We start from the raw sequence: 12,540 nt of genomic DNA, 5'->3' as shown, positions 1-12,540 counted from the left end.
TGCTGAAAGCATTTATAATATCAAGAAAAGTCTTTATGAGAGAAGTGAAGTGTGAATCAGTGATGATTATTATTATCATTATTCTTCCATTATAGATGTATGCAGTCAGTGACTATGACATCTACCTGAAATACTACAGGATTTTTCAACTGAAGAATAAGCTAATATACAAAGTCAATTTAATATATGCCACAGTAGAATTCCAGCCCAGAATCAAATAACTATTCAAACTATTTAATTTAAGAATAAATGTCAAAAGAATGATAACAGATCAATATATTCAATTTAAAACAAATGAAATAAAGAGTATAAAAAACAGCAGCTATTAAAAGAAAAGAAAGCATTCACAAATCAAATTTTTCAAAACAAGTCAAAATCAAAAGTAATCAAAGTGAAATAAATTTCAAAGCAAAAGTAACAAAATAAAAATAAAAACAAGAACAAAAATTAAAGCAAATACATAGAAACAAAAGAAAAAAATAAAAATAAAAATTGAATTCATTATCAGATCAAACTATTCAATTAAAATCTTGTAGCAATATTTGATTCTTTCAAATATTCAATCAAGAATTCATTTCCAGTTTTTGTATTCAATAAAAGTTTTAAATTTAACTGTGCCAATTCAAACTTCTCTCTCAATTAGGGTTATTTGGGTATTACCGAGAGTTTGTCGCGCATTACGCTCACAAGGTAGAGCCATTGCAGATCTGGAAGACTCAAGGATTCCACCAGGCACCTTTCAAGGGAAATCCCAAAAAAAAACGGGCTAAGAAGGAGATCGCCTCAACAGAAGAATTGCAGCAATGTTGGCAAAAAATCAAGAATGAGTTATGTGATTCCCCCATTCTCAAGTTTCCCAATTTCTACAAGGAATTCATCGCCTACGTAGATGGAAGCAAAGATGGTATGGGAGCAGCAATTCATCAGAAGGATAATGATGGCAGGGAACATCCTGTTCTCTTTCTCTCCCGGGCGTTAAAGGGCAGCGAGAAAAATTACGGCTCAACTGAATTGGAGACAGCAGCCTTGGTATGGCTTCTCAGAAAGGCCCCTCAATATTTCGATGGACACTTCATTATAGTCACCGATCATATCGCCTTACGGACAGCATTGCAAACAATCTCGGTTGACAAGCGTCTAAATAATCGCCTTAATCGATGGTCTCTATTCCTATCCACTTTTGCCTCGCGAATGAAAATCATACATCGAGCCGGAAAGTCTCACGCGAACGCCGACTCCCTATCCCGATTATCCACAATAGAATCTGAAAAAATTAATCAGCTGCCAGAGACACCGACCACATTCGAATGTCTACCTAACCGCCCCAGCAAAGCCTCTCATCTCCCCGCCCTCCTTACCTGCACTGCAGGAAGTCCGACCACCATGCCGACAGCTCACGCCTTTCCCATAAATCTCCTCCACATGCACCCGGATCTAAAACATGACATTCAGGAAGAAATAAAAACTGACCCCTACTTCCGAGCAATCTACAGACATATCATGAAACGCATTGAACAGGGAATAGAAAATGCAAATCTCTATCATGGTTTTCAATGGGACAACGACCAACAGCTCCTCTACTACATTCTCAATGAAAACCCCCGACTTTGCATACCCCGGAAACTTCAGACAAGAATCCTATTACAGGCCCATGATCACGAAGGCCACGGTGGATCAGAAAGAACATACCAGCGCCTTCGCAAACAAATATTCACGCCGAATCTCAGAGGAATAATAGCACAATACACAAACCAATGCCCAGTCTGTCAAACCACTGTCCCCCGATGTCACCAACCCTTCGGAGAACTCCACCCGATACAATCTCCCAATCAACCATTTGCATCTCTATCAATGGATTTCATCACAGACCTACCAGAATCGGACGGATATAACATGCTGTTAACTGTCACAGACAAGTTTTCCAAATACGTCCGTCTAATCCCAGGACGCAAACGGGATTCTGCGAAACAATGGGCCACTCGATTCTTTAATGAGATTGTGCGATTCTGGGGTCTCCCCAGACAGCTAATAACCGACCGCGATCGCCGTTTTTTAAAGGCCTTTTGGAAGGAGTTATTTCAAAGAGCTAAGACCGATCTCTGTCTTACTGCTGCCTATCACCCCAGCGCGAACGGCCAAGCCGAACGCACCAACCAAACTGTTGAAATAGCCTTACGATCATTACTTGTCGGACAGACCATGGTCTCTTGGAATAGCCTTTTGCCAGAGATAGAGTTCAATCTCAACACAGCCACTTCTCAAGCAACAGGCCATACCCCCTTTGCTGTTCTCTACGGTGTCAATCCTACATACACTTTTTCTCCTCAAAATTCGACACACCCATCTTCCGCCGATGATTTCATAAATACCCGCCTATACCCTAGTGCGCCGTCCGACGCGCCCCCGTCCGATCTTCTCCCGCCCTGATTGGCCGCCCGTGCGTGCTCCCGCTCCCGCCGCCGCGTGCCCGCAGTGGCCCGGTCGCGGTCGAGCTCCCTCTTCCCTTCCCTTCCGCGGCAGCCAGCCACCCCATTACTTCAAACTTTGCATGTAGGCCGTAGTGGATATGAAATACAACATATCCAAATCAAAAGCGATAATTCCGCCGGGAAGGGGTTACATTGTGGTGTCAAAGTCAATGAGTTGAGGTGCGATGTTTGATGGGGTAAGCCACCAACCCAACCAGACCCAACTAAATATATATATTTTCACCCAGGCAACGGAGCGGTGCAAAGCGGTGCAGGATCAACAAAGTAAATAAAAATAGCAAAACATATAAGAAAACTGAAAGGCTTCATCCTGGAGTGATTTTAAACACAGAAAAACAAACATTCACACCAGATCAGATCTGTCAAGTTTCACACAAAGACACTGAATGAAGGAAATATATATATATTCAATGCACAAGACAGACCCAGCATCGACATGGAACATCAATTATTTATCCACTGTGAATCATACCTCATTATCATATGCCGCCGGTGCAAGCACGCTGTGTGGCCAACCGAGATTGAACGGCATCTGAAAGGCAAGGCCCATCAGCTAAAGCATGCGGTGGTTCAGCAGATAAAGGAGAACATTGAACAGTGGGACAATGTGGCTCGAGATACTACACAGTTAACACTGCCCACAATACTGAATGAACCAATCCCGGAACTACCCATTCAAGATGGCTACAGGTGCCAGCGGGATCCCCAGTGCCAGTATGTGGCAGGGAACATGAACACCATGCGCAAGCACTGGCAGAACAAGCACAGCTGGTCGCCATATCCCAGCCGTGGCCGTACAGCGCCACAAAAGCGTACGGCAGCACAGGATGAGGTGGACAGATCATGCCAGAAGGTGCAGTTCCAGCAGGTATTTGCATCGCGCAAGGGCTCCCACTACATACAGATCCAGACTAAGGAGACTACTGAGCACACCGGCACGCCAGACCAGAACAGAGCCAGCCATGTCATTGATGAGCTGGAGCGGTTTTACCGGGAACAGCAACGGCAGACCAGCAATGTCATCCAGGCCGGGGAGCACGATGAAGCCAACCCATGGCTGCGGCGGACCAGATGGCCGGTGTACTTGACCAACATCGCACCCAATGATCTGGTCAACTGCGTGCAGCGGCCCGACGATGACACCACGTGCCCAAATGAACTGGCCGCGAGGGCCATCTGGGAGGCCATGGGGCAGGTTGCCCGTACCAGCCAGCGAGTCATCACACGGCTGGGCCACTTCGTCCGCATCGAGGCCATCCGCACAGAGCGACACCAGACCCGGCACACCCCGTTGCAGGCATACATGGACGAGGAGAGCATCGCCGAGCACGTGAGGCCATGGCAGCAGATGTTGATGTTTTTCGCCCGAACGCAGGTCGAGCATGAATGGACGAGCCCACAGTACCGGTTCACACCACGGCAGCGCAAGACATGGAGGGTATTATGGCAGGTAGCCACCGCAGAGGGAGCCGACCAGCGACACTCCATCAGCCCAGACCCCATGGATGAGCAGATGACTGAGGAAGAAGAAGAGGAGGAGGAGAAGGGACAGAGAGATACCCAGCCAGAAGAAGAAGATAAGTTCAAATCAACCAAGATCCAGATGGCATGTTTGGATTTTTGAATTGAGCTGCTGGACCAGCGGGTTCAGGTGGAGGATTATGAGTGCGCGCTGGTAGACGCGTTGGCGGTGCTGGGACGGGGGGAGTATGGATGGTGCGACGCGGAGAGCTACCCACCAATGTTGTCACGGATCATCAAGGTGGCACGGTTCATGGTGGTGCACAAGGCGCTGCGACTGGACGCCAATGCATCCGACATGCTGGCCAGGAACCAAGCAAGCCAGATGGTGGGAGAGTGGGCCGTGGTGAGCGCCATGAAGGAGGCGGATTACACGTTCACAGGCAATCAGAATGAAGGGTAATCAGTGAAGACATCAGAGGCATCCCATCAACAATCAGACAGACATTCCACAAACAGAATGTCCATCAAGGCCGGTTCATCATCACACACCAGCAGCGAGGGCAGAGGGCATTGATGGATGAGGAGGTTTTAGTGGAAGAGGCGCAGAGGTGGAAGGATCAGTGTTTGATATGTGCAAGTGGCAAGCGGGAGTTTGACCAGGAGCTGTACCAGTGTCCCCACGAGGAGAGCCAGGAGGCAAAGAGATGGATGATGACAGTGCGGAGCAAGATCAAATACACACAGTATTCCGGGTGCTTCCGATGCGGGATGCCGCAGTCCATATGCAACAGCTGGAAGACACAGAGGCAGTGTCCGTACAGGGGATTTTTGATCCCGACAGTGGCAATGATGATGTATGGGTGTCACAGCAGCTGAGGGAGTTCAATGTGAATGCAGATGATCAGGAGGCGGTGATTGAATTTTTGAGACAGAAGGTTGAGGGGCAGGGCATCGAGCACAACCAGCTGATGGAGATGTTTTGTTGGCTGCGAGGGATATATCAGGAGGCAGAGAGGGGGAAGATCGAGTCAGAGGGTACAGGGGTCAAGTGATATCACGGGTGAGAGGCACCACAGGGGGATGAAAGACGTATATATATATAAAGGCAGGTGAAGCAAGAGACAGAGGGTAAACGGATATAACATCGAGAGAAAGTAGATCAGTTAGGGGTGATCAGTTTCAAACAGTATCATCCCCATATGATAATGGGTCAGGGTCCAGGGTTACAATGAGTGAGGGTAGAGGCTGGGGGGGAGGATGAGGTGGTCAGAGTCAGGGTTAGGGTTGACAAAGAGTGAGGCTAGAGACAGGGGTGGGCAGTGAGGTCAGGATAGGCGGTTAAATTAGACGCAAACCCGTTAACCCATTGAAAGTCAAACCCGTTGGACCCAAACCCGTTGGACGTCGAACCCGTTGGACGAGGAAGTCGAACACGCTGGACCCAACCCGTTGGACGTCGAACCCGTTGGATGAGGAAGTCGAACACGCTGGACCAAACCCGTTGGACGTCAAACCCGTCCCAGGAGCGCATTAACCCGTTGGACCCGAACCCGTTGGATGAACCCATCAACCCGTTGGACGTCGAACCGGTTGGATGAGGAAGTCGAACACGCTGGACCCAACCCGTTGGACGTCAAACCCGTCCCAGGAGCGCATTAACCCGTTGGGAGTGGAACACGCTGGACCCAAACCCGTTGGATGTCGAACCCGTCCAAGGAGCGCATTAACCCATTGGACCCGAACCGGTTGGATGAACCCATCAACCCGTTGGACGTCGAACCGGTTGGATGAGGAAGTCGAACACGCTGGACCCAAACCCGTTGGACGTCGAACCCGTCCAAGGAGCGCATTAACCCATTGGACCCGAACCCGTTGGATGAACCCATCAACCCGTTGGACGTCGAACACGCTGGACGATTATATCAGAAGGTAGAGGGGGGGAAGATCGAGTCAGGGGCATAGAGGTCAAATGACATCACAGGTGAGAGGCAGATGTTGACGAGCACCACATAGAGATAAAAGATATATGCATATATAAAGATCGATGAAGCAAGAGGAAAAGGAGCAAAAAGAAAGAGGGTAAAGAGATATAATATAGCTAGATCAGGTTCAAAAATATTGGAGTTTTAAAGAGCATTATCCCATACAATAATGGGCCAGGGTTAGGGTTACAAAGAGTGAGAGTAGAGGCTGGGGGGGGGGGGAGGATGAGGTGGTCAGAGTCAGGGTTAGAGTGAGGTGTGTTCAGGGAGGTCAAGGTCAGGGCAACGCATTGGAAGTTGAACGCATTGGACCCGAACCCGTTAGACGCAAAGCGGTTGGATGAACGCATTAACCCGTTGGATGTTTGAAGGCGTTGAACATCAAAGCAGTTGGAAGTCAAAGCGGTTGGACGAACGCATTAACGCATTGGACGTTGAAACGATTGGAAGTCGAAGCGGTTGAACGAACGCGTTAACCCGTTGAACCCAAACCAGTGGGATGAAAGCATTTAAAAGTCGAACCCGCTGGACATGCCGGTTGAAGGTAATAGGGTTAGGGTTAAACAGAATATGATGGAGAGGATCGTATATACCGGTGTGGGCACATCCGTTGAATATCGCGTTGGATTAGGGGTTTGCGTCCGGGAAATACGTCATGGAAGCGGAGGCGAAGGCGGAACCGGAAACGGAAACCCCAGGTTTACAACCCCAGCGTTAGGGTTATGGTTAAACAGAATATGATGGAGAGGATCATATATACCGGTTGGGGCACGCCCGTTGAATATCGCGTTGGATATAGGGGTCAGCGTCACGGGAAATACGTCACGGAAACGGAAGCGGAAACGGAAGCAGAAACGGAAACCCCAGGGTTACAACCCCAGGGGTTAGGGTTAGAGTTAAACAGAATATGATCGATCGCGTTGGATATAGGGGTTTGCGTCCGGGAAATACGTCACGGAAACGGAAACGGAACCGGAAACGGAACCGGAAACGGAACCGGAAACCCCCAGGTTTTCAGGGTTAGGGTTATGATGGAGAGGATCGTATATACCGGTTGGGGCACGCCCGTTGAATATCACGTTGGATTAGGGGTTAGCGTCTATCCAACAGGTGGGGGTGGAATGGACGTCCATTCCATTCAGGGTTAGAAAACCGACCAATCAGAGCAGGGCAGATTGGACGTACATTCCATTTGGTTTCAGACGTTGAACGTCCAATCAACCACGGAGTCAATTGACTTCAAACTTTGCATGTAGGCCGTAGTGGATATGAAATACAACATATCCAAATCAAAAGCGATAATTCCGCCGGGAAGGGGTTAAATTTTAGTGTCAAAGTCAATGAGTTGAGGTGCGATGTTTGATGGGGTAAGCCATCAACCCAACCAGACCCAACTAAATATCTATATTTTCACCCCAGGCAACGGAGCGGCGCAAAGCGGTGCAAGATCAACAAAGTAAATAAAAATAGCAAAATATATAAAAAAACGGAAAGGCTTCATTCTATCCAACAGGTGGGGGTGGAATGGACGTCCATTCCATTCAGGGTTAGAAAACCGACCAATCAGAGCAGGGCAGATTGGACGTACATTCCATTTGGTTTCAGACGTTGAACGTCTAATCAACCACGGAGTCAATTGACTTCAAACTTTGCATGTAGGCCGTAGTGGATATGAAATACAACATATCCAAATCAAAAGCGATAATTCCGCCGGGAAGGGGTTACATTGTGGTGTCAAAGTCAATGAGTTGAGGTGCGATGTTTGATGGGGTAAGCCATCAACCCAACCAGACCCAACTAAATATCTATATTTTCACCCCAGGCAACGGAGCGGCGCAAAGCGGTGCAAGATCAACAAAGTAAATTAAAATAGCAAAATATATAAAAAAAATGAAAGGCTTCATTCTGGAGTGATTTTAAGCACAGAAAAACAAACATTAGTCGAACACGCTGGACCCAAAGCCGTTGGACGTCAAACCCGTCCAAGGAGCCCATTCACCCATTGGACCCGAACCCGTTGGATGAACCCATCAACCTGTTGGAAGTCGAGCACGCTGGACGATTATATCAGAAGGTAGAGGGGGGGGTTCAAAAATATTGGAGTTTTAAAGAGCATTATCCCATACAATAATGGGCCAGGGTTAGGGTTACAAAGAGTGAGGGTAGAGGCTGGGGGGGAGGATGAGGTGGTCAGAGTCAGGGTTAGAGTGAGGGGTGTTCAGAGGTCGAACCCGTTGAACGAACCCGTTAACCCGTTGGACCCAAACCAGTGGGATGACACCATTTAAAAGTCAAATCCGCTGGACATGCCCGTTGAAGGTTATAGGGTTAGGGTTAAACTATCCAAGTTATACATAGTGCGTGGTCCGACGCGCCCCCGTCCGATTTTCTCCGTCCCTGATTGGCCGCCCGTGCGTGCTCCCGCTCCCGCCTCCGCGTGCCCGCAGTGGGGCCCGGTCACAGTCGAGCTCCCTCTTCCCTTCTCATATCTCATCTCTTCTTATCTTGTCAGTTTTTATTGGCCTTATTGGCCTGGCCTGCTCGCACATCCACGCGTCTCCACATTAATGCATTTATATATTGACGCATTCATGCATGATTGCTGGCTGCTCACTCTCTCTCTCTCTCTTTTTTTTTTTCTTTCTCTCTCTTATGTTTTGCTCTTTCTTCTGATCTCTGACTGACCTTTTTTAAATATACTCTTTCAAATATTGACAGACAGCCAACTTTGATGAGAGATTTACTGTGAGAATGGATCTCTTTATTTATAATAGGTCCCACCGCCTGTGGATCTGCCGCCCATGTGGATTTGCTGTTGCTGTTGCAAATGTCCTCACCCACCTGGCTAAGCGGCACCGCAACCATCCCTCGGCCGCGACGGCAGGTCTCCGGGAGGCCGCAGTGGCTGCGATGATGCAGGACCAGCTGGAGCCGGTGTTTGACCGCACTCAGAAACCCTGTTGCCCACCGCCTCCGGAGAGTGCTCCAGTCCGAGCTGGTGGTGTACTACCTCTGGCTGATTCTACCTTTCGCGCGGGCGGTCCAGCGGCTTGCATATGGAGACAATGATAGCCAGGGGGGCTGCGGTCACCATTTCTCTGGCCGCGGGGGCATGGACCGTGGGACAGCAGCCGGCTGCGGGTGGTGCTTCAGCGCGAGGCAAAGACACACCTCCAGACCAAGCTCAATGTAATCCCTTGGCGGCATGCCGCCATTGCCATCTCGCGTATGCACCTGTCCTGTGGAGGGTTCAAGCGGGAATATGAGGCAGATGATGCGGCAGTAGACCAGCAGGCAGGCCATGGATCCTGGGCTGCAGGAGGCACCAGGCCACATTGAGGAACGGCGTGTGTGGTACCAGGCTGTCAGCCGGGAGTGGCATGAATTCCTGGGGTTTAACCCAGGGGTGCGAAAGCGGGCACGGAACATGGAAAAGAGCGTTAGCAGAAAAGCTCAAAAACAGCAGCCATCATATGTAACAGTAGAAATAGATGATAACATAGAGCTATAAATGATTAAAGATATATATTTTTCTCATGCAATTCATTATGACCAGATTTCCAACTTCAGCAGCTAGCTGTCATCTTTATAAATTTCAATACAAATCAGCCTTTCACCTCCGTTATAAAATGTATAATATTATATTTTCATAGACAACTCATCACAACCAGACCTTAAACTTCAGTAGCCAGTTATATTATATATACAGAGTATGATATTTAATTTCAAGACATAATTTCATCAGAAAATCATATTATTACAACATTAAGGTAGATAAGTTGTTTTGCAGAGTTATCAATATTAAATATATATATTTCGCCCCAGGGCAACTACCATCATCAAAACCGTCACAGATCAGCGAAATAACAATCAGACAGAAATTAACATCATACATTTAAGTATTGATCTGCAATTGCTTCGAAGCATTACAAAACTTAAATTTAGAGCAAATTAACATTGTCGAGTGAAGTGTGTTTATACTTCATTTTCAGAGAATATATATATATATATATATATATCAACTCAAGAATACACTGACTTCATTAAGATGGAACATCAATTATTCATTCAGTGTGAATCATACCCCATCATCATATGCCGTCAATGCAAGTATGCAGTATGGCCAACAGAAATTGAACGGCATTTGAAGGGTTCAACTCATCAGTTAAAGTATACAGCCACACAGAGTATCAAGCAGATAATTCAACGGTGGGATCATATCACGCATGATCTCAGGCAGTTGATATTATCCACAGAATTGAACAAACCAATACATGAGCTGCTCATCCACAATGGCTACATGTGTTGGCGGCAATCTATCCAACAGGTGGGGGTGGAATGGACGTCCATTCCATTTAGGGTTAGAAAACCTTAGAAAACCGACCAATCAGAGCAGGGCAGATTGGGCGTACATTCCATTTGGTTTCAGACGTTGAACGTCTAATCAACCACGGAGTCAATTGACTTCAAACTTTGCATGTAGGCCGTAGTGGATATGAAATACAACATATCCAAATCAAAAGCGATAATTCCGCCGGGAAGGGGTTAAATTTTAGTGTCAAAGTCAATGAGTTGAGGTGCGATGTTTGATGGGGTAAGCCATCAACCCAACCAGACCCAACTAAATATATATATTTTCACCCCAGGCAACGGAGCGGCGCAAAGCGGTGCAAGATCCACAAAGTAAATAAAAATAGCAAAATATATAAAAAAACGGAAAGGCTTCATTCTGGGAGTGATTTTATCCCAGAAAAACAAACATTAGTCGAACACGCTGGGACCCAAACCAGTTGGACGTCCAAACCCGTCCAACCAGGAGTCAGAGAATGGAGAGCCAGCAGGGTGAAACCCACATCAGATAACAGCACATGCAGTCCCAGAATGGCCAGATGTGTGAGCAAGAGCACAGACAACAACATAAATGAAAGCATCACCAAGAATGAGGCTTCAACTATCCCCTCGTCCGTAGGTTTGTGCAAAATTAGCGTGGTTTCATTAGTGTATATTATACGAGATCTCATTGAATAATCAGTGTATTTTTGAGTATTCATTGGTATTAGTGTAATATATAAACCCTAATTAAGGATCGTAATAGATATTAGGATATACTATGAAATTCCGCCCAACATTGAGTTTTCAAACATAAAAGGGTATTTTGACACTCTGAACAGTCAGAATTTGATCTCCCTATCTTTTTATATTTCTGCTGGCCAATCTTTCATTTATATTGACACCAGGCACAAACACGCTGCTTTGGAAGAGAAATCCGTTGATGATTTAGATTAGAATTTGATCATTCCCTTGATAGATTATCATGAATCCTAGATGTGAATTCAAAGAGTTCCTGGTAAAGCTTCTCATGAAAGCTTATATGAGAAGAAAGATCCTTCACTGAAATCCTCTGCTGCTTCATATATAGATATTGAAGCCGGTATGCATTAATAGCTGCGGAATCAATAAGTCAGTAGAGAATAGAAAGCCAGGTGTGATAGATGACTCTATGACTAGTATATGCTGCTCAGTATTGATTTGATAGATGTACCCCATTCATATGATGATTATAATCATCTATAATCAATGGGATTTTCAGCTTCTTTTGTGATTGACCTTTAAAGACTTTTCTAACAATATTGACATTGATTGAGAGTTCCCCTGAGCCTTTACAAGTACATTCAATAACTGCGTCCAATGAATGAATCGTAGTTAGTGCCAATACCATATTATTATCTTGCCAGGCAAGACAGAGAACATTCTCTTTTTCAATGACATGCAGAGTATTTCAGAGTATGGAATTTGAATGCTCTCAAAGCTCATCTAGTACTGCTGGAACCTGGTTTGAATGAGTGGTTCCACATGCTCCATACCCCTGTTGACGTAGTTCTTTGAATAAAGGAACTGATGTAAAGTAGTTATCCATTTCAATTGAATAGGATGTGACCAGCTGTGAGATAGAGATTTCATTAGATGTGGCATTCGGTGTAGCATTCGGGGGGGTGATATTCGGGTTGATATTAGGGCCAATATTATGGGTGATATTAGAGTCGATATTAGGGGTGGCATTCGGCATGGTATTCGGTGTATTCGGTGTGGATACCATAGAAAGCCGCTTCACCAGATTCACCACCATAGATTCAGTTTTGTTAACATAGAGAATTGAAACATAGACATTATACTTTGTTGACAGCTAGACCAGGAAAAGACTATAAATAGTCATGTTCTGCTAGGCCAAATATCTATATCCTCAAGGAATTGGTTTATTAGACATCTTGTATGTATGTTGACTCCATCCAAAATATTTAACCATGATTTCATCGATGGAAATCTTAGAGTCAGGGGTATAGTATTTTCAGCATGCCATATGAAACTTAGTAGCTAATGACTCTATCTTATACCATCAATTCTTATTTTTGACCTCCGGGCGGCGGGCCTCATGAAGGTTAGATATATGGATATATCATTTAATCTGTTCAAAACGCATATGGGTCATATAGAATTGAATGGAATGAATAGAGTCTTGTTTCAGCTCATTCTGCCCGTATAGATCAATTCAATGGAATTTATGAACTTTCATATAAAGAAGAATGCCTATAAAGACCTTTATCTCT

General features: G+C 46.0%; 5 protein-coding genes across 5 annotated transcripts; 3 read left to right on the top strand and 2 right to left on the bottom strand.

Moving 5' to 3' along the window:
* Nucleotides 1-1,220: 1,220 nt before the first annotated feature.
* On the bottom strand, nucleotides 1,221-1,837 carry HCAG_02111 (predicted protein; the record flags this gene model as incomplete). Its single annotated transcript, XM_001541890.1, has 4 exons — nucleotides 1,221-1,264; nucleotides 1,359-1,434; nucleotides 1,616-1,638; nucleotides 1,753-1,837. 4 exons carry the CDS (start codon nucleotides 1,835-1,837, stop codon nucleotides 1,221-1,223), a joined length of 228 nt encoding a protein of 75 aa, XP_001541940.1.
* Nucleotides 1,838-2,380: 543 nt separating this feature from the next.
* HCAG_02110 (predicted protein) lies at nucleotides 2,381-2,533 on the bottom strand (the record flags this gene model as incomplete). Its single annotated transcript, XM_001541889.1, has 1 exon — nucleotides 2,381-2,533. One exon carries the CDS (start codon nucleotides 2,531-2,533, stop codon nucleotides 2,381-2,383), a length of 153 nt encoding a protein of 50 aa, XP_001541939.1.
* A 392-nt stretch (nucleotides 2,534-2,925) lies between these two features.
* HCAG_02109 (predicted protein) lies at nucleotides 2,926-4,113 on the top strand (the record flags this gene model as incomplete). The annotated part of the gene is made up of 1 exon (XM_001541888.1): nucleotides 2,926-4,113. One exon carries the CDS (start codon nucleotides 2,926-2,928, stop codon nucleotides 4,111-4,113), a length of 1,188 nt encoding a protein of 395 aa, XP_001541938.1.
* Nucleotides 4,114-4,657: 544 nt separating this feature from the next.
* Nucleotides 4,658-5,005, top strand: HCAG_02108 (predicted protein; the record flags this gene model as incomplete). Its single annotated transcript, XM_001541887.1, has 1 exon — nucleotides 4,658-5,005. One exon carries the CDS (start codon nucleotides 4,658-4,660, stop codon nucleotides 5,003-5,005), a length of 348 nt encoding a protein of 115 aa, XP_001541937.1.
* Nucleotides 5,006-10,816: 5,811 nt separating this feature from the next.
* Nucleotides 10,817-11,537, top strand: HCAG_02107 (predicted protein; the record flags this gene model as incomplete). The annotated part of the gene is made up of 5 exons (XM_001541886.1): nucleotides 10,817-10,904; nucleotides 11,031-11,085; nucleotides 11,261-11,282; nucleotides 11,355-11,366; nucleotides 11,472-11,537. 5 exons carry the CDS (start codon nucleotides 10,817-10,819, stop codon nucleotides 11,535-11,537), a joined length of 243 nt encoding a protein of 80 aa, XP_001541936.1.
* Nucleotides 11,538-12,540: the final 1,003 nt, after the last annotated feature.

The sequence above is a fragment of the Histoplasma capsulatum genome, genomic scaffold (genome assembly GCF_000149585.1).
Source record: "Histoplasma capsulatum NAm1 scaffold_2 genomic scaffold, whole genome shotgun sequence".
Classification (NCBI taxonomy): Eukaryota; Fungi; Ascomycota; class Eurotiomycetes; order Onygenales; family Ajellomycetaceae; genus Histoplasma; species Histoplasma mississippiense.
Note: the sequence above shows the minus strand (reverse complement) of the source record. Positions and strands in the feature narration are given on the sequence as shown.